This window comes from Necator americanus, chromosome X (genome assembly GCF_031761385.1).
Source record: "Necator americanus strain Aroian chromosome X, whole genome shotgun sequence".
Taxonomy (NCBI): domain Eukaryota; kingdom Metazoa; phylum Nematoda; class Chromadorea; order Rhabditida; family Ancylostomatidae; genus Necator; species Necator americanus.
The window spans coordinates 23,093,716-23,114,407 of record NC_087376.1 but is presented as its reverse complement, the minus strand read 5'-3'; the positions used below and the strand labels follow the sequence as shown (position 1 = coordinate 23,114,407).

Sequence of the window (20,692 nt, the reverse complement as noted above, 5' to 3'; positions counted from 1 at the left end):
ATATAGTTTTGAAAATTAGTTTTCTCGTTATTTCACTCCACATTTTCGATCGCTCGAACACCAATAAAACAACCTAACATAAAGTAATATTACTTATTATATATTACTAAAATTACATAGCACTTGAAAAATAAAGCGAGTACGAATGGGTTTTCGAAAACGAATAAAACCAAGCTCTAAACCCTTCAAGTTCTGAATCCGATAAGAAATAAGCTATCTCACATCACTCCATGCACACTTTCCCCATCTACGCGGAAGATGGCCGGGGCATCTTGCATGAGCAGCGGAAAGGTCACCTGTCGCTGCCGACCGCAGTGCAGCGCAACCATCGACGCGCACAACTCTTAAGGATATATTCTGACAGCCGCGCTGGGTACCTCCTGATGCGCACCTTCGCAGTAGGCATACTTCATGAACTGTGTCTTCTTTCTGTTTATTCGCAGTCTTATTTTCTTCCCTGCTTCGTTCAATTCGTTGAGTATCGTCTCTGCTTCATTGGTACTGCTCGAGAAGGAAACGATGTCTTCGCGAAACGAAGGTTCGAGAGAAATCTTCCATCAACACGTATGCCCCTTTCTTCCCAGGGTAGTGATTTCATTATCAATTGCAATGCAGCCGTGAACAGCTTCGGCGATATAATACCACCTTGTCGTACCACCTTTCCAATGGGTATGGTGAGGGGGCAGTGGAAAAGCTGTATCTTAGTGGTGCATCGATCGTAGCAATTGGATAGTGTCCTCACATACGAGGCCTCTCTCACCTGGATCGACAAGCGCTGACAGTACTGCATTCGTTTCTACGCTGTCAAAGGCTTTCTCGTAGTCGACGAAGGTTAGAACAAGGGGCAGGCGGTATTCTCGGCACACCTCTATGACCCTCAACACGGTCTGGATGTGGTCCAAGCAGCTGATCCCTTGACGGAATCCAGCTTGTTCTTGAGGCTGGGCTTCATGCAACGTCCTGGATATGCGCGTGAGGATGAACTTGGTGAAGACTTTGTATGACACGCTCAGCAAGCATATTGGGCGGTAGTTCCGAAGGTCCTCTCGGTCACTTTTTTTTATGGATAAGAACGATTCGCGAGGTCTTCCACTGGTCTGGTATCCTTTTTCTGAAGGTAGGATGTCATGCGCTGCTAAGATTACATGAAGTGGATAGCCACCAGCCCGAAGAAAGTCTGCTGATATAAAATCAGGTCCGGGGGCTGTGCCAGGTTTCATGCTCTTGATAGCGACTCGTTCTTCCGAAGGGAGAATCCGTGGTGGAGCTTCACCAGTGGGGATAATCGGGCTTTACAAGGGAGTTGATGAACGGAAAAGGTTCAAGTAGAACCTCTCGGTAATAATTTCCATCTCAAGACGAGAAGACGTGCGAGTCCCGTCTTCGCTCAGCATGGCTGCTAGCGGAATATTATATTCGCGGAGATCCTTGTGGCACTTCTTTAGGCTCGTTCTTTGTGCTGTTTCCAGAATCTTCTTCTGCCTGTATTTCAAAAGATCCTCCTGCAATGCTTTTCTGTTGCTAGTGTTTGCTACTAACCGCTCACTGTGCGATACATTTGGATCAAGTCTCAAAGCCCTTCTTCTTTCCAACAATTCCTTAGTGGTCTACGAAATTCGATCCAAGTTTGTCGTGCACGGCTTTGAGGCATGCTCAGCACAGGCTCGTAATCCTCTGAGCAGCATCTCGTAGTCTACGGTTGGTTCCTGTTCGACGTGTCAGTCACCTTGGGACAACAGCCCGGCGAGACGATTGCCATTCTCATTCTGGTCCCCTAGTCCAAATCTTCCAATCCTGTGCTCCTCTTCTGTGGCCTTTCCTAGTTTTGCGTTGAAGTCTCCGACAACGAATCTGTAGAAGGACTTCTCGTTGCGAATCACTTCCTCCGGATCCTCGTAAAACGCGTCCAATTCGGATTCATCAGCTGCTGATGTTTGTGAGTAGCAGTTGATGATACTGATGGGTTTTTGGCGCAGAGGGCGGAAGCGAAGAATGGCCAGACGAGGTGACAGGATCTCGTGAGAATCGACAAGATGGACGACAGATGGGTGCACAACAAAACCAACACCGCCTACATTTCGTGACGGAACCTTCTCTCCACGAATGACGAGTGTACCATCATTCATCTGTCGTACGTCGCTCGTTCTGCACTTGGTCTCTTGCAGAGCAATCACGTGAAATTTGATACGCTCTGCAGCTCCGAGAAGGGCATGCTGGTCAGCGTCTGTGGACACTGTTCTCGCGTTGTAAGTACACAGTCTGAGACAGTCTCCATGGCGAGTCATGCGTGTGTCGTCTTGGTCCAGAATCAATGACGTCCTGATTAACCTGAGATTTGATCGCCTCTCACCGGTCGCCATACCGTCCGACGTCTAAGATGGCAGGGCCCAGTGTGCAGGGTACGGAGGCAGTGCATATGCTGGAGTGGCAAAAAGATTTTCCTCAAACTAAGCAGCCCTGTTTCAGTTACCAATTCAAACGATTATGTACATCCGGCTGGTCATAGAAGTGCAGCAGTTGTTCGTTGGTTCGTATAGGCTAACGAACTCTTCTGGTACTCCATCGGCGCGAAGTGTGTTGAGGCAGCCCTGTTGAGAAGAGTCGAAAGCGGGTTCACGGTTTGGAAAGGCTAACTGCATTGACTTCCAATACCGCTGCCGCATTTCGATCACTCTGTCGGAGATGTACACTTGGTCGATTGTAGATCGGGCAGGACGGTAGCCGGCTTGCTCTTCTCGCGTTGTTTCTTCGCGATGTTTCGTAAGTCGATTTAGTATGATTCACTCCAAGACCTTATACAAAACACTCAGCAAAGAGATTCGATAGCTATAGCTGATAGGATCCGTGAAAGATAACTTTTGGTGGAGCTGAATTTGGATAGCGTGTCTCCACGAGTCAGATATCCTTTCCTCGATTCATACTGAAAGGTGATCTTTGTCATCTGACGAATCCAAGGCGGAGGAAGATATTTCAGCGTTTCTGCGCTAATTCCGTCGTCTCCATCAGATTTCCCACTTCTCATCTTTTGAACACAAAACACAATATCCAACTTTGTTGGTGCTTCATCGCTTACCGCTTATTTCGGTCGCTGGACGTGCTAGAGCTCACTAGCTGATGACGCTTGCTTGTTCAGCAAGGTGCAGTAAAGTCTTGAAGTGATCTTACCAAATTGGAAGGATTATTTCACCGACAACCATTCTATTGGCAGTGTTGAGGACTAGAAAGACAAAGGATCATTTTGTACTGTCCCAACACTGTTTTAGTAGAGCATGGACTTTTCGCGGGTTCTTGTCTTCCTAAGCCAGCAACTTCTTTCTCACACGCTTTTTTGGTTGAAATCACCAGTGCTGTGGGCGACACATACATATCTTACCTTGTCAGCTGCTGTACGAGGACCAGCGTTTCCGCCTGTCAGTGCAAAAAGATCCTCTTCCAAACTTTGACTATCTGACCACTAACCAGTGCACCACTCATAACAGTGCTGAAAATCTCACCACCGCTATCCTACGACAGTACCTCCTGCATGAGATGAAAGGAGCACTGTAGGGAATGAGGCAGATTTGCAAACCTTCAGCCTTTAATTCCAGCTTTTCCACAATAGTAACACATTAGCTGATCATTATTTCACTTCTAGTATCTCTACATTACCTATAGCATGGAACGAACTCCTCCGCTCGATTAGTACGCTTTGTTTATATCCGTCAATTCCAGCCCCTATCACCCTTCGTGCCACATTAAATATATCAATGGCGCTAACTGCTAACCGTTTTCCGTTTTTGATGCCAGCGTGCCCCACCGTCAATATCATTATGAACGTTCGGTAGCACCAATCTGTAAAGCCGCAAGAGTGACCTGTTCGCGTCGTTGTGGACTCTGGTGGCAGCTTTGCGCAACTACATTGGCAGTGCCTCCACTTGTGATGTAAGGCGTCATGCCGACGGAACACATCGAATGGAGGCTGCTCGACCTGTTATATGTGGAATTGGCCGTGCAAGTACTTCACTGTCACGTATTGCCTTGTAAAGAACACTTTCAGATTCAGAGACCATTCCGAAGCTGACACTTACAATGATGAATGGACGCGCGGTCCGTTCTATGCTCATTCGGAACTATCGAGCGGATAACGGATCTGTTGAGCATGTAAGTTATTAGTGATTGAGGGATTCATCTAACATGGCAATACCCTCGCACGCGTGAATGTTGGTTCTTACTTCAGAGTTTATTTACAATTCAAGGAAAACAGTGCATAATGTGCAGGCTTCATATCATGTGGGTGCCGGTCGATTAAATATGATGGTCTCCATCTGTGGTTTACGGAATAAAGTACAAAGGTACAAAATGGAAGTCAGATGAAGGGCGTATGGTGGTCTCTGAAAGCCAGCATACCATGAATTTAACGCGGTGAAAGAATCCGCAGGAAAAGTTGGAGATAGTGTTGTAGATTGCGGAATCCGTTATGGTTCCGCTCATCTCTCCTTCATCGTTGTAAAAAAACGGTGTGGAATACACTGTTTTTGCGTCGATTTCAATTGCAACGCGCCACCCTTGCGCTCGCACCGTGTCCAGCTGCGCAGCGGTCGAAATCCAGTGAGTTGTTCTCGACTGCCTGTTCACGTGAAGTCAATAAATAGGTTGCAGAAGGGACCGGATATGTAGAGGAGCGTTCTAACGTTCCTCGTAGGAACTCAGACCGTTCCCACGCCGTTTTTTTTTACCACAGTTAGGGAGAGACGAGCGGAGCTATCTACGATCCTGCAATCTACGACCCCGTCTCCTGCTTTTTTCGCGGATTCCCTCACCACGTCAGATTCTGCTCTTAACATGGTACTTCACTAACTTGATTTTATGATAACAATGCATTCAACGACATGGGCACCGTTCATATTTACTACACTTCGACTATATTTGAGTTCCTCAACTATTAGAGGCGTCCAAGACTCCAAAAATATCGAGGCCAGCAATTTCGGATTGCATTTCCTAGCATAGGAAATGAGCGGTGCATGTTGTATGTGTCAATTTGGGGCCAGACATGCAGTACCTTGTATTCAGGGTGTCTTGAAAAACGATGTACTAAGTTGTTTGCTGTTTATTCTCTCCACTCTCTACCATCTATTACCAAATCGTTCCATATGTTTTAGTCGTGAGAGCATTCTACTTGCGTCACTCGAAAGCTGCAGCAGTAAAGGCGGCTTGAAAAAGAAAACAGCCAAGTATAGTAGAGGACCAAAACGACTGACTAAACCAAACATAGAGCAGTACAATAAGTGTCTGTGTTCGAAGCGGTGCGGTGGAGCCAGCCAGGAGGGACCTTCCCTAGCTCCACCTGTGTTTGCGGTCTGAGTGGAGTTAGCGATGGTCTCTCCTAAACCACAACCGCTGCCTCCCTTTGCGAAACGAGTATAGCGCAGTTGCTATGAGGTTCGTGTGCAGCTCCACGGTCAATTGTTCGGAGTCACCCTAGAGCCGTCCGAGTGTTTCATCTTCCGGGGGTCGATAAATTGCTATCAGCCTTGTCTCGAAGGATAAATACACTGATTTGATACATCGGCCGCCCCCATCACTTCATTGTTTAAGATGCATACGTGTTCATAAATATGAAACAATTCAGAATTGAAGTCAAACGCGTGGGCGCATCCCATAGAGATTGACCAACGCCGTGCACCTTGTTTTGTTGTCCTTTATCCATGCTTAGTAAAAGTGTGACAAAATACATTTTTTGTGTAAGAATTGTATGTCAGATAATAAGCAGTGTTATATGTACGTCTCTGTTTGCTCAGATGCCTCGGCCGATACAATTCGATGAAAGTTCCGAGGAGTATCGCTGTCTATGCAACTGTTTCCATGTGAAGATTGGAGCGTATCTCATCGGAGCTGTTCATGTTTTTATGATTTTATTCTTCCTTATTCATTCCCTTCTTGTCTACTTTCAACACAGTGGAAGATTACAGGACGTGCGTTGGCTGACATCTAAATGGACTTATCTTCGTTTTCTCACCAAGAAAAATAAAGTATAGAATTTTTTCAGGCGCGAGGAGTGAAAGAGAATTATGTATTCGCGTCTTTTCTTGTTGAAATGATAGGATTAGCCGTTGGATCTCTCGCCGTTTTTTTTCTTTTTGTTGGTCTCTCGAAAAATCGAGCGTTGTTGCTCGTTCCTCATTTGGCTGTTCAGGTAGTTCTTATTAGCGAATTTTCCTTTTTTTTTCTCGTAGTTTAGGATTATTAGTGGCTGATTGTTGTCGACCTTAGCTGACTTTTCATTTTTTTTTAGAGCTTGCCTTGAGTTTAAATTGAGCTCATATAAGAATAAATAGAGTGGGTTTAAAATTCGCCCTTTTCTTATATCACTATATTTCAACAAAGAATTTTGAACGTTATTCAGTAGTCAAAAACATTCATTAAAAGGCATTCAAAAATGTTGGGAAGAAAACATCGAGATTTTCTGTATAATAGCACGAGGTTATGAGACTGTGAGAAGTGAACAAATCCAGATTTTGCTCAGACGTCAATGAATACCACTAGAATTATTATTTAGAGTCAGTATGGCTGGCTTAGTTTCTTTTGAAAAAAAGTATGGACTTTAGTTTTATCATAAGTTCTATAAACAGTCTTTCTTCCTTTAATACGTTAGGAGAGAGGGAGTTCAAAAACTTTCTTTCCTCTCTCTCTGTGCATCTATTGTGTAAGTATATATATATATATATATATATATATATATATATATATATATATGATATATATATAACTTTTACTTTAAACTTTAACTTTATATATATTATATATGATGTATATATATACATATATATATATATATATATATATATATATATATATATATACATACATATATATATATATATATATATATATATATATATATATATATATATATATATATGTATGGTTGATAAGAAAGTCTTGTCAGATTTGTAATTTTTTTCTCTTTATTTTTTTTATTCTGCGCTGCATACAATAGAAATCAATTAACGATATAATCGCCTTTGTAAGTCATTACAGTGGCTCGCTTAACGGGCAGCTCGGCGATCCCTTTCTCCCAGAACTGTTGAGGCAACACTGACTTGACACATCGGCTAGCCACGGCAAGTCATTGTATAGACCACTTACGCGTTCGTAAACCTCAAACGATTCTGAATTGAAGTGAACGTGGGGGCGCATCCAAAGTGAATTAACGCCAGGCACTTTATCTAACAAACCATGCAGCAGAAAAATCACCAGCTTGCAAATATTTTCGTACATCGAATAATTCTACACGTTTTACGCCCTATCTGTTCTAGCATGAATATTTACTTTTTTTTTGAAGAATCGATAGTCTCGTTAGTGCTAATGTTTAATCAGCTAGAGAAAGAGTACTATAATGTGACGGCACTCGGATATCTTAGGGTACCATCGTTTCCACATTTGGATCAGTTTTACAACTAAAAAAAAAACTCGAAAAAAAAAACGCAGATAAAGACGTCACCAGATGGGCAACTCATCATGTATTCACACAAACAGGGTCGACCAGAAAACGCAGTAACACTGGTAGTTCTGTCGCAGTGTTTCAACAACGACGCTCGTGACTGCGTGGATCGGCGTCAAAGCCATTTCCTGGGACGGAATATTTGGTGCCAATTTCTGGATAGATTCGTTCATCCTGAAAGCTGCTCGTCCTTTTTTTACATTATGGACAAGTTGTTTGAAAGGATCATTGTGTGCATGAGTTTTATACAAGATGGCGCCACCACATTTTCTTAGTTTACTTAATTTTTGTGTGTCTCCAAAATGTTTACTTACTTACTTAGACACTTAGATGACCCGTCTTCACTGGACGTGCGGGCTCCAGCATCTCTTCCACTCGTTTTGTTCCCTCGCCATTGTCATCCAAGATGTTCTCAAGTTTCGTGAGTCACGTTGACGAGGTCCTTGAGCCGTATCCAGCTGAGCTCTCAGCTGGTCCATCCGTGTAGCGAGCACGTCACCCCATCTCGTTGACGGTCTCCCTCGAGGGCGTTTAACATCTCTTGAGATCCACTCTAGCGTTCTTTTGGTGCATCTGTCGTCTATCCTTCTCATAATGTGATCGGCCTACCTATACTTTGCTTTCGATATATATTCCGCTGGATCGTGAAGACAGGACATTCCTCTTAAGTCGGAGCTGCGTAGGCCGGGTAGGTGTTGTGTGCACCGGTTAAACTTCAGAAGGCATCTTTCAAGAGCTCTGTGGGTAGTAAGTAGCTTCCTAGACGTGGCAGCGGTGTCTGTCCCCGTATCCGCTGCGTAACAGAGCGCTGGAAGAACTGTCGAGTCCAACAGACGTGCACGAAGATCTTGGTCCGTCAGTTGGTCCGTAGCTTCCCTGACGGGTGCGAATGCTGCTCTCATTGTTCTATTCAGTTCTTCTTTCGATTCGTTTTCCATTTTTATAGAACGCCTGAGGTATACGTATGACGAGGTTTCTACGATTTGGGGGCCTTCAAGTTGTACTCCTCCGTCCTCGCAGTAGGGGAGTGGGGCTCAGGAGGTACCCAAGTGAATTGGGTGCAGCCGATGTGTGTGCCAGTAGCAGCGATCGCCGCTAAGCATGTCCAGGCGCACTGTCCATCCTTAGGCTCCGCCCCCTTCAACCGAAGACGCGAATGATATTTCTACCTGGATATCCTGACAAAACGAGTTTATAAGGAAATGGAATGATAAGAAATGAGCTGCACAATGAGAAATCCGTTTGTAATTGAAGATTACTCGGTAAAAATAACGATATATATATAGGCGACTAACTAGAGTAGAACTTGAATGCAAAACTTTACTCGTACAAGAAGGTAGAAATCGTAACTGTTAGAATATAGTTTTGAAAATTAGTTTTCTCGTTATTTCACTCCACATTTTCGATCGCTCGAACACCAATAAAACAACCTAACATAAAGTAATATTACTTATTATATATTACTAAAATTACATAGCACTTGAAAAATAAAGCGAGTACGAATGGGTTTTCGAAAACGAATAAAACCAAGCTCTAAACCCTTCAAGTTCTGAATCCGATAAGAAATAAGCTATCTCACATCACTCCATGCACACTTTCCCCATCTACGCGGAAGATGGCCGGGGCATCTTGCATGAGCAGCGGAAAGGTCACCTGTCGCTGCCGACCGCAGTGCAGCGCAACCATCGACGCGCACAACTCTTAAGGATATATTCTGACAGCCGCGCTGGGTACCTCCTGATGCGCACCTTCGCAGTAGGCATACTTCATGAACTGTGTCTTCTTTCTGTTTATTCGCAGTCTTATTTTCTTCCCTGCTTCGTTCAATTCGTTGAGTATCGTCTCTGCTTCATTGGTACTGCTCGAGAAGGAAACGATGTCTTCGCGAAACGAAGGTTCGAGAGAAATCTTCCATCAACACGTATGCCCCTTTCTTCCCAGGGTAGTGATTTCATTATCAATTGCAATGCAGCCGTGAACAGCTTCGGCGATATAATACCACCTTGTCGTACCACCTTTCCAATGGGTATGGTGAGGGGGCAGTGGAAAAGCTGTATCTTAGTGGTGCATCGATCGTAGCAATTGGATAGTGTCCTCACATACGAGGCCTCTCTCACCTGGATCGACAAGCGCTGACAGTACTGCATTCGTTTCTACGCTGTCAAAGGCTTTCTCGTAGTCGACGAAGGTTAGAACAAGGGGCAGGCGGTATTCTCGGCACACCTCTATGACCCTCAACACGGTCTGGATGTGGTCCAAGCAGCTGATCCCTTGACGGAATCCAGCTTGTTCTTGAGGCTGGGCTTCATGCAACGTCCTGGATATGCGCGTGAGGATGAACTTGGTGAAGACTTTGTATGACACGCTCAGCAAGCATATTGGGCGGTAGTTCCGAAGGTCCTCTCGGTCACTTTTTTTTATGGATAAGAACGATTCGCGAGGTCTTCCACTGGTCTGGTATCCTTTTTCTGAAGGTAGGATGTCATGCGCTGCTAAGATTACATGAAGTGGATAGCCACCAGCCCGAAGAAAGTCTGCTGATATAAAATCAGGTCCGGGGGCTGTGCCAGGTTTCATGCTCTTGATAGCGACTCGTTCTTCCGAAGGGAGAATCCGTGGTGGAGCTTCACCAGTGGGGATAATCGGGCTTTACAAGGGAGTTGATGAACGGAAAAGGTTCAAGTAGAACCTCTCGGTAATAATTTCCATCTCAAGACGAGAAGACGTGCGAGTCCCGTCTTCGCTCAGCATGGCTGCTAGCGGAATATTATATTCGCGGAGATCCTTGTGGCACTTCTTTAGGCTCGTTCTTTGTGCTGTTTCCAGAATCTTCTTCTGCCTGTATTTCAAAAGATCCTCCTGCAATGCTTTTCTGTTGCTAGTGTTTGCTACTAACCGCTCACTGTGCGATACATTTGGATCAAGTCTCAAAGCCCTTCTTCTTTCCAACAATTCCTTAGTGGTCTACGAAATTCGATCCAAGTTTGTCGTGCACGGCTTTGAGGCATGCTCAGCACAGGCTCGTAATCCTCTGAGCAGCATCTCGTAGTCTACGGTTGGTTCCTGTTCGACGTGTCAGTCACCTTGGGACAACAGCCCGGCGAGACGATTGCCATTCTCATTCTGGTCCCCTAGTCCAAATCTTCCAATCCTGTGCTCCTCTTCTGTGGCCTTTCCTAGTTTTGCGTTGAAGTCTCCGACAACGAATCTGTAGAAGGACTTCTCGTTGCGAATCACTTCCTCCGGATCCTCGTAAAACGCGTCCAATTCGGATTCATCAGCTGCTGATGTTTGTGAGTAGCAGTTGATGATACTGATGGGTTTTTGGCGCAGAGGGCGGAAGCGAAGAATGGCCAGACGAGGTGACAGGATCTCGTGAGAATCGACAAGATGGACGACAGATGGGTGCACAACAAAACCAACACCGCCTACATTTCGTGACGGAACCTTCTCTCCACGAATGACGAGTGTACCATCATTCATCTGTCGTACGTCGCTCGTTCTGCACTTGGTCTCTTGCAGAGCAATCACGTGAAATTTGATACGCTCTGCAGCTCCGAGAAGGGCATGCTGGTCAGCGTCTGTGGACACTGTTCTCGCGTTGTAAGTACACAGTCTGAGACAGTCTCCATGGCGAGTCATGCGTGTGTCGTCTTGGTCCAGAATCAATGACGTCCTGATTAACCTGAGATTTGATCGCCTCTCACCGGTCGCCATACCGTCCGACGTCTAAGATGGCAGGGCCCAGTGTGCAGGGTACGGAGGCAGTGCATATGCTGGAGTGGCAAAAAGATTTTCCCCAAACTAAGCAGTCATGCCACGACGAGCTTAGATTTCACCACAGGTTGTCGCCCAACCTATATGGATCAGGAAGACCCTGGCGGAGGACGAACCTCCGCTGTTCATCGCAGTTCGACGCCCAAGGTCACCTCCAAGCCACTATCAGGAGGTAAACCGTTGTGGAGGCTCCAAAATGTTTATGAAGCACAAATCTTTGGTGGGCCCAAAACGTGTTGTTACGGGGTGACGCGGCGCACCTTCGTTGAAGCCGTGCACTGACCTCTTTTTTCCCTTTGTAGTTTTTCAGTGAAACCAGTGAAAGAAGGTTTTCTTGCTGTTGCGACAACGAAAGATGCTAATCATGCACAATTACACGAAAAGGATAGAAATTAAATGTCTACAAACTAAAACTTTTGAGGAGCCCTACCAGCATATTGAACGATATCACTAATTAAAAAGACCATTAAAACTACATAATTTTATTTGTGTACAGTTGTATGAAAAAGTAATCAAAAATCATAGAAAACAAGAAGAAAAGAGATCCATGGGAGTTTCATACATATGGAAAAGAAAGCTCAGGACACTTTCTCACCGAGAATGCGAATTGTTACTCTGTTATAATATTTTACGTTAAATTTATATAATTTTAATGCTACAATTAAAGTATTGTATTTCCAGGTTGCAGCAGTTATTTCTTTTGCGTTAGTGTTGGTTAGCGGGATGATAGCTATTACGACTGACTCAGCTGTTTTCTACCGTCTCATAAATGCTGCTCCATTTATGGAACATCCAAGCCACAATACTGTGGCTCTAGACACAGGTATATAGGTGTTATTTGCGTGCACGTGAATACCTACCTATTCGTGGCGCCCTCCAATATGTAGTTGTTTAAGAGCTATTATTTCTATCTTTTCATTAAGTTCAATTGAACTTTAAGAAATTCGCTGTTTCGGTGTTGGTACTGTGATTTATTTCTTAGAGACTGTCATCTCAAAGGACTCTCCCTATCTTACCACACTGCAGACATGCTCTGGGGATAGATTAGGTCGTTGAAACAGCCATAACGCGTTGTTCTGAAAACATCTCTGCTTTTTTATTTTTGGTAACAAAGGCGACTGCTAGTGAAAGCACTAGCAAATTGGCGTAAGCGGCCGTCCTTCAGCGGCCGCATGTGCAAATGGCCGTCTGTTGGCTGCCGAACACACGGATAACGACCTGGCAGAGGTCATTCTTATTGTGACGGCTTATGGTTTTGGACCGCAGACGAATTTTTTGGAATTATTTATTGCTTGTATTAGGCGGTTTATATACGATGTTGTGAAACAAAGGCATTTAACAAAATAAAAATAAGTTCAGAGCTCAGAAAAATATAAGTGAATCACTGGAAGCTGACTAGGGAAATGATTAGGCTGCGAATTTAATTATTGAGTTTCTTGTAGAGTTTTGCAGAGATTCAAACTTCTTGCAGAATCCAAAAACTCCTGATGGAGAATGAGTGCGTTTTCTACGGGCTAAATGCTCTTTTAGTTTCTAATCGTCTGAGGAAGGAGTTGAAAATTGCAAGAATTATTAAAAGGATGACCAATGTGAAAAATAAATCTGGGCCCATTAGAGAAGAAAGGAAATTAGTTACATTCGAAAGAAGTGCTTTCAAATTTGACATTATAGAATCATCAATATCTGAATCAATTTCATGATTGTTCGCGAACTTTCCTTGAGTCCATCGTTGACATATTCGAGGGCTCCATTGATGGGGAATTCCGTCAACCCTCCGGAGCAGTTCACTGTGCAATTTTCCTTTACAACCGATGTTCCAATGTTGTTTGTTGTTAGTTTGTTTAAATGATCTGTTTTTGTGCAGGTGGCTATTTGCTAGTTATGATCACATTTGACTTCTGCTGTGATCTCGTCGGCGTTACTCGTGTGACTGGCTAGTTCACTTCTCCATTAAGACAATGGTAGCATCTGATAACGTCCGACACGATGACTGTGTACGTAGCTAACTTTTTAAAAGTCAATTTCATTCCTTCAGCGGCCAAAGGTAGTTGTAGCGCTGCTCCTACGTATATTTTTGCTTCCACTGAATTTCCCTTTTGGTATTAAGTTGGTGCAAAAATATTGCGCGTTTTCAAACATTCACTTCAAAACGCTATAATTCGCCTCAGCATGAGCTTTATCAATGGAAATAAAAATCATTGCAGTCCGTGCATCTTTGCCAACAAGACACAAGCTTGCTTATTCCCGGTGCTTAAAAGTCCGCGCTTTTGGAGTTGACGAAGTCGTTTTCGGCATCACCTTGGTTTTAGGAGATCTTACCTCCTAGGCAACTGTCTAGATGTTTGAGAAGGTGATAGTCGACTGACGAAAGGTCTAGCGAATACGGTGGGTGAGGCAGAGTCTCGTAGCCTAACTCGTTTCAGTGGCGTTATCGGTGAAATTTGTGGCTGGGCATTGTCGTGTAGCAGCATCGGACCTTTTCTGCTCACTTACGCCGGGCGAAAAAGTTGGAGTTTCCGGTCCGTTTCGTCCAGATCTTTGCAGTACTTCTTTGCGGTGATGGTCTCGTCAGGTTTCATGAAGCTGTAGTGGATTACTCCTGTAGCACACCACCACACATCATGGTCTTCTTCAGGCGCATTTTCGGCTTCGGGAAGTTCTTGGAACCTCCATTCTTCTACATCCATTGAGCAAGACGCTTCCTGTTGTAAAGAATCCATTTCTCATCGTACGTAGCAATACGATCGAGAAATGGATTGTTTTTGTCGCGTAACAGAGGCGTTGAGCAGACCTCAAAACGGACGTTTTTTTTAGGACTCGTTTAAGTTCATGCGGCACCCTGTTGTTGAGCTTCTTCACCTTTCCAATTCCAAATGGAGAACGACTATTGAATAGTCAATGACTAGTTCATGGGCAACCTCTCGTGTTGTTTTAAGCTGATCATCTTTGATGATCGCCTTCAGCAGGTTCGGTGGTGCTCCCCTCACCTCAACAGCGTTGATATTCCGAGTTGTCTTCGCTGCAGACCTGCCCAGCTTGGAGACGATCATATTCAATCGACCGGCACTCATATGATATGAAGCCTGGACATTATTCACTGTTTTCCTTGCATTGTAAATGAACTCTGAAGTAAGAACCAACAATCACGCGTGCGAACGTTAGGAGGGTATTGCCATGTTAAATGAATCCCTCAATCATTGATAACTTATATGCTCAACAAATCCGTTATCCGCTCGATAGTTCCGAATGAGCACAGAACGGACCGCGCGTCTGTTCTTCATTGTAAGTGTCAGTTTCGGAATGGTCTCTAAATCTGAAAGTGTTCGTTACAAGGCAGTATGTGACAGTGAAGTACTTGAACGGCCCATTCCACACATAACAGGTCGAGCAGCCTCCATTCGATGTGTTCCTTCGGCTTGACGCTCTATATCACAAGTGGAGGCATTGCCAAGGTAGTTGCGCAAGGCTTTTACAGATTGGTGCTACCGAACGTTCATAATGATATTGACGGCGGGGCACACTGGCATCAAAAACGAAAAACGGTTAGCAGCCGCCATTGATATATTTAATGTGGCACGAAGGGTGATAGGGGCTGGAATTGACGGATATAAACAAAGCGTACTAATCGAGCGGAGGAGTTCGTTCCATGCTATAGGTAATGTAGAGATACTAGAAGTGAAATAATGATCAGCTAATGTGTTACTATTGTGGAAAAGCTGGAATTAAAGGCTGAAGGTTTGCAAATCTGCCTCATTCCCTACAGTGCTCCTTTCATCTCATGCAGGAGGTACTGTCGTAGGATAGCGGTGGTGAGATTTTCAGCACTGTTATTAGTGGTGCACTGGTTAGTGGTCAGATGGTCAAAGGATCTATCCTGTTTAGAAGAGGATCTTTTGCATTGACAGGTGGAAACGCTGGTCGTCGTACAGCAGCTGACAAGATCGGGACGTCAAGAAGAACGGATTGGCGGCCCAGAATTTCGTTGATTTGACTAGAAATTATAGAGGAAATCATGGTGGGATCATTATCGGCATACGTTATTACATCTGCCACCTTTTTGCTCTTCTACATACAGAGTTCTCGTATCATTTCCTTTTGCACAGCTTTTCATATAGCGACTTAGTAATTAAGCTTCTGTTGCAGTAGATCGAAGGGTCTCGAAATTCACTTGGATTCTCAAATCTGAGGAACAGAAGGGTGATAGATGTGATAACGTATGTCGATAATGATCCTACCATTCCCTCAACAATTTCTAGTCCGTATCAGCCGATGAACGCGGCTCCGGGATGTCAATTCGCGCTTTTCGGTGGTGCAATCTTGTCAGCCCCTGTGCGGCGGCAGGGGTTTTCATGTATCAGTGCAAAAGATCTTATTGTTATCAGAATAAATCCCCTGACCATGTGCAGCTAAGAACGGAAAGAAGTGTGCGAAAAGTGAAAAAAATTCTGGTAGCTAAGGGCCTCCCCCGTAATATATTCTAGCTAATTAAGTTCCAATAAAGTGTGAGCTGAGCCTTGAATTTTGTTCAAATTCACACACGTATTGGGCAGCTGAAATCCCAATTTTCGGTTTTCCTCTTTGCGGAATTAAAAATCCTACTGCCATCTATCGATGGAGCATCAAGGCAAACCCTTCACCGCGAATATTTGTTTCTGTAAGTGTCCTGGTTCTTTTTAAAACTCTAAAACTAGTTAAGAAAAATCAGAAAAAAGTAGTATAGATTTAATGGTTTTCTCAACTAGGTTCCAAGAAAAAGCAGTGAAGATAGAAACACCAAGATTTCATTCAGTGTAGATGAAAGCTGACTCTACAAACGTGCAGAATTGTACTGCATAAACTTCCGTAAACGTCGTTATTCAGCAGCTCGTGCAGCCTAATTTGCACTAAACTTACCCCTATTTCCAGTTGCAAGTGTCTCTTTTGCGTAGTAATGACGTTAAAATTCCTTTTTTTACTGGTAATATGAAAAGTCATTGTTGTTGTTGAAAGTTGATCGCTGCTGAAGTGACGTGCCTCCTTAATTCAGAATGGGCAGTCTAGTCTTTGACTGCTGTAGTTCTGCTTCCAGGCACGATGATACGCATCTATTCAATTCTCGTGGTGTATGCTGTATCGCTTATATTAGAGTTTTGGTTCGTTACTGTCGTTTACAACTGCAACCGATATCTTGATGAACGATGTACCTATATGAAGTACTGCCTAGCGTTTAGTACACCGATGAAAACTCTTTCGGCCAAATGAGGTGTTAAATAGAATGGCATTTGTACATACCTTCATAGGATTGCGAAGTCTTTGTGCTGTTGTAATAAGTAGTGTAAGTGTTTTGAGACCTTCAGATCCTATAAATAAAGCTGTCTTATTATTCTGTTAAGATTCTACATTAGTTGGGAAATCTTGATATTACTCGATGCAGTCCGTGAATCTTACTAACAGTTTTTCTCTTCTTTTCGCATCCAAAGCAAACTACTATTCAATTCATCTTAGATTTATACACATAAGTAGTGGGTGACTATGAAATTTTATAGGTATTTTTTTCGAATGTATTGTATATATTGGTGGATCATCCTTCATAGCATCTCAGGCATTTTTTAGATGTAAGTTTCTCGCTTCTTTCAATTTCTCGTGTAAAGTTCATTCTTCTCCGTTTTATTTCAATCTATTTTTTATGACATCATATAGAATGTAGTGAACATTTCATCTAGATGTCTTGATTTGATTTTTGTGATTTACTCATTCCATATAATTGATGTATAAATTATACATACGAGACATCACACTATGACGTATTGATGAATTTGAATGTGTGTCACGATATTATAGCATTGGTTATGGTTATTTTAGTCAGTGTTGTAGCGTAGTCGGCATGAGGTTCCGCTGCGACTGCAGTATGATCGACTGCTGGTTCGATTCAGCCTTAGCGCCAATCAAGCCTTTCATCTCTCCGGGGTCGACAGATTAGTAACAGACCTGTCTGGGAGGATAACAACACTGACTTCATACACCGGCTAACCCACGCAAATAATTGTGCACGCTAGTTACACTTTTTTTTTAGTTAGTTAGTTCCTAAACCTCAAACTATTCTGATTTGAAGTGAACGTGGCAGCGTATTCCAAGCAGATTGATTAGTGTCAGACATCCTTTGTCCATGTGCAGATCTTTCGTCAATACCCTTTCCCAATTGAGTTGAATTTTATGCGACAAACATGTCGGTACACTTTTTTTAAAATATAATATCGTTGAGACCAGACTTGAGTATGAGACAGAAATACTGTCCTCTACAGCAAATAGACATTCTATAAGATTCGCATTCCTAGAGAAAACATAATATCGACGAAATGTGAAGGAAACAAATCTTGCAACTGTTTTATAACGTGCATTGCAAAATCTAGTAAATCTTGTCCACAGAAGCACAGTAGGGTCAAAACGACTTGAAGCACTCGAGGCCCTTCGGTGGAGCGTAGCGGCTAATAGCGTGGTGAAACCTTTGTTGGCACCACCCATCGCTGCAGTTTGCGACAGTCCCAACTACTGCCTTCACCGCGCCGTTTCGAGCCGATACGCAAATGCATCGCAACTACACTCGTGATTCATGCCTCAATGCTTAGGAGCGGGAAAAACGACAACACTAATGAAGAAATCCGCAAAATTTGTCTTACAAGAAACTATGCACAGTTACGCAAAAGGCGGAACGAAAACCCAATTTCTGCAAACAGAAGTGTTTGAGGAGATGCCGTGGAACTATAGTTCAATGGACTTATCCATGGGAGGGTAAGTACGAAAGACATTCAACATTCTCCTCGCTGATTTTCCAGCCGCGCTGTCCAATATGTTTGTTCTCAGGAGGTTCGATTTTTTTTTACGTAAACTCGGTGTCAAAATCAGTGACGCATCAATCCACGATGCGCCAAGGCGTCTTACTGCAGTTCGTCGTTGAGATTTTGGAACGCGTGTTGCCCTGTACAATGACTAGCGGGGGCCAGCCGATGATCAATTCAGTGTTTTTAACCTCCCAGACAACACTTTTACCAATCTATCGACCCCAGAAGGATGAAAGGCCTGGTTGGCGCTAGGGCGCTTTCGAGCCGTCGAGTGTGTGGCTACAGCGAACCTCTGATCGGTGGGAAAATCTGGAATTCGAACCTAAACGCTTTGCCCTAGCAGAATTTCCCCTCAGGGTTTTCTTTTTTCTTCCTTTTTCATGACTCTTCAAATGAAAAAAGAATTATCCTAATAAACATCCACATGCTATATTGACTTTTGAAGCTTTAAGACAGTCATTTTCTCAAGTTTTTCCAATTGTAGTGTATACTTTTATGAAAATCTGTGTTCTTATTCTACGAAATCAAAGCACTTCAATGTTCTAATTGAGTAAATGAAAAGAATTAGTAGAAGAGTAACAGCGGCCATTACTAAAGAAATTAATGGTGATAAGAATACCAGCACACGCAGAAAATATGTGAGACAACTACATCTGAAAAAAGGCCCAGTACGGCAGATAATTTGTTACCATTAGTATTATGAATGCCATAATACAACTTTATGACATGGAAATCAAAGGGTGATAAATGAAATCATAGTTTATCAGAGTATAAATGGGCTTATTCTGAAAACAAACTGAGAAAAGATTGGTATTGATATTTATGAACAGCTAACGTTTCGGCACATTCGCCTTCTTCAGAGCCTGGAAAAATCAAAGCTATCAGTCATTTATTCTCCCAAGCGCCTTATCACCCTACAGAAAGCTTACAAACGATGCGTAGACTCAAACAGCAACACACCGGTTAGTGCTTACCTCATTTGCTGGATTTGGTAACGCAGCACCACATGGTACTACAATTACGAGTCGCAAGGGTTCTTTATGGGGACCTAATGGCCCGCCCTGTAGATCAAAACATGCACAGATTTTGATATGGGGGCTAGTATCTTTGTGATCGCAATGCACTCATATTTCCTGTTCATTTTTGGACTTTTGGCGGAGGTTCAAAATTCCAAGAATATATGAAGAACCTACTGCCAGTCTTCATCAACACACTGCCGGGGCTCCTCACTCGTTATCTGCCAGAATGCAAGGTTTCTAAACAATGGAAACCCAGCAAGACCGTGCTGTTGTTTTAGAAGGGAGACCTAGAAGACATCGACAACTATTGTCCAATCTGCTTACTGTCTGTTATCTACAAGTTCTTCACAAGAGTAATCTTATACAAGACAGAGAGAACATTAGATGAAGGACAGCCAAGGACAAGCAGGGTTTTGAAAAGGATTCAGTAATATTGACTACATACACACCGTTTCAAAACTGATAGAAGTCTCGCGAAAGTACAGGATGGCGCTGTGTCTTTCATAGACTTGATGAAAGCCCTCGGTATAGTTGAGACCAAAGCGGTCATGGAGGCCTTAGATGACCAAGGCGTCCCTTTTCCGTTTATAAAAACACTTTGTGAGTTGTATAGCAACTTCACTAACAAAATTTCCCCTACAATGATGTCATAACCCACGTGAAGAGAGGGGTTCGTCAGGGTGACACAATTTCAGCTGAAATATTCAGTGCCACTCTCGAGAACGCGATGCCAATGAAAAGGAATGGATGCTGGCTTGATTTGATGAAACGTGTAAGAAGACTGGTCTTTAGCTGAATCTGGACATCTATTAGGCGAAGAAAGCCCGAAGGTCACTTCGAGGTGGTCACGATCATCGTAGCGCTTCTCTTCCAGGTGATGCTGAAGCGATCGGAAGAGGTGGTAGTCGCTCGGGGCCAGGTCCGGGCCGTACGGTGGGTGCGGTAGAACTTCCCATCCGAGCTCCAGAATTTTCAGGGAAGTCTTCTTCGCAATGTGAGAGCGCGCGTTATCGTGCAGCAGGCGAACGTTGTCAAGCTTCGGGTGCTCCTTGCGGATCCTGTCGGCCAGTCTTTGCAGTTGAGCGCAGTAGATCTCGGCAGTAACTGTCGTATTGTCTGGCAGCAGTTCGGACTCCCCACCAGACGCTCAGCATGACCTTCTTCTCATGGATTTCACCCATGAAAGGATCATCGCCAGCGCACCACGTACGTTTGTGGGTGTGGTTGACGTGGAGGACCCATTTTTCATCTCCAGTGACAATGATGTCCAGCCAGTCAAATCTGCGGCTTCTGGAGAGCAGCTGAGTGCAAATGTCCAGGCGTCTTTGGCGGTTGCCGTCGCTCAATGTATGTGGGAGCCACTGACCGAGCTTGTTCACCATTCCGAAAGATCACAGTCCATTGCTCACGGTGGACAGCGAACAGCCAAGACTGGCACTAAAATACCGCACACCTTCATATGGATGCTGTTCCGCCAGTTCGTCGAAAGATATTGCAGTCGGTCGACCAGAGCGAGGCTAATCTTCGAGTTTCTTGTTTCCGGCATTGAAATACACACATACACACATGCATACATCCATACATACACACACGTACAC

General features: G+C 43.8%; 8 protein-coding genes across 10 annotated transcripts; 1 reads left to right on the top strand and 7 right to left on the bottom strand.

Annotated features, from left to right (window-relative positions):
- Nucleotides 1-701: 701 nt before the first annotated feature.
- RB195_024981 (uncharacterized protein) lies at nucleotides 702-1,220 on the bottom strand (the record flags this gene model as incomplete). Its single annotated transcript, XM_064212947.1, has 1 exon — nucleotides 702-1,220. The coding sequence occupies one exon, from the start codon at nucleotides 1,218-1,220 to the stop codon at nucleotides 702-704; it is 519 nt and encodes a 172-aa protein (XP_064068828.1).
- A 498-nt stretch (nucleotides 1,221-1,718) lies between these two features.
- On the bottom strand, nucleotides 1,719-2,360 carry RB195_024980 (uncharacterized protein; the record flags this gene model as incomplete). Its single annotated transcript, XM_064212946.1, has 1 exon — nucleotides 1,719-2,360. The coding sequence occupies one exon, from the start codon at nucleotides 2,358-2,360 to the stop codon at nucleotides 1,719-1,721; it is 642 nt and encodes a 213-aa protein (XP_064068827.1).
- A 124-nt stretch (nucleotides 2,361-2,484) lies between these two features.
- RB195_024975 (uncharacterized protein) lies at nucleotides 2,485-16,498 on the top strand (the record flags this gene model as incomplete). 3 transcript variants are annotated; one of them, XM_064212940.1, is made up of 6 exons in its annotated part: nucleotides 2,485-2,527; nucleotides 4,037-4,140; nucleotides 5,778-5,951; nucleotides 6,026-6,172; nucleotides 11,939-12,080; nucleotides 16,326-16,498. In XM_064212940.1, 6 exons carry the CDS (start codon nucleotides 2,485-2,487, stop codon nucleotides 16,496-16,498), a joined length of 783 nt encoding a protein of 260 aa, XP_064068821.1. The 3 variants fall into 3 exon arrangements, with proteins under 3 accessions (XP_064068821.1, XP_064068826.1, XP_013299600.2); XM_064212941.1 differs by lacking the exons at nucleotides 2,485-2,527; nucleotides 11,939-12,080; nucleotides 16,326-16,498 and adding an exon at nucleotides 6,272-6,283 and having other exon boundaries at nucleotides 4,069-4,140; XM_013444146.2 differs by lacking the exons at nucleotides 2,485-2,527; nucleotides 4,037-4,140; nucleotides 5,778-5,951; nucleotides 6,026-6,172 and having other exon boundaries at nucleotides 11,981-12,080.
- Nucleotides 7,822-8,418, bottom strand: RB195_024979 (uncharacterized protein; the record flags this gene model as incomplete). The annotated part of the gene is made up of 2 exons (XM_064212945.1): nucleotides 7,822-8,020; nucleotides 8,090-8,418. The coding sequence occupies 2 exons, from the start codon at nucleotides 8,416-8,418 to the stop codon at nucleotides 7,822-7,824; spliced, it is 528 nt and encodes a 175-aa protein (XP_064068825.1).
- RB195_024978 (uncharacterized protein) lies at nucleotides 9,539-10,057 on the bottom strand (the record flags this gene model as incomplete). The annotated part of the gene is made up of 1 exon (XM_064212944.1): nucleotides 9,539-10,057. The coding sequence occupies one exon, from the start codon at nucleotides 10,055-10,057 to the stop codon at nucleotides 9,539-9,541; it is 519 nt and encodes a 172-aa protein (XP_064068824.1).
- Nucleotides 10,556-11,197, bottom strand: RB195_024977 (uncharacterized protein; the record flags this gene model as incomplete). Its single annotated transcript, XM_064212943.1, has 1 exon — nucleotides 10,556-11,197. One exon carries the CDS (start codon nucleotides 11,195-11,197, stop codon nucleotides 10,556-10,558), a length of 642 nt encoding a protein of 213 aa, XP_064068823.1.
- Nucleotides 14,113-14,328, bottom strand: RB195_024976 (uncharacterized protein; the record flags this gene model as incomplete). Its single annotated transcript, XM_064212942.1, has 1 exon — nucleotides 14,113-14,328. One exon carries the CDS (start codon nucleotides 14,326-14,328, stop codon nucleotides 14,113-14,115), a length of 216 nt encoding a protein of 71 aa, XP_064068822.1.
- A 3,627-nt stretch (nucleotides 16,499-20,125) lies between the features above and the next one.
- Nucleotides 20,126-20,476, bottom strand: RB195_024974 (uncharacterized protein; the record flags this gene model as incomplete). The annotated part of the gene is made up of 1 exon (XM_064212939.1): nucleotides 20,126-20,476. The coding sequence occupies one exon, from the start codon at nucleotides 20,474-20,476 to the stop codon at nucleotides 20,126-20,128; it is 351 nt and encodes a 116-aa protein (XP_064068820.1).
- Nucleotides 20,477-20,692: the final 216 nt, after the last annotated feature.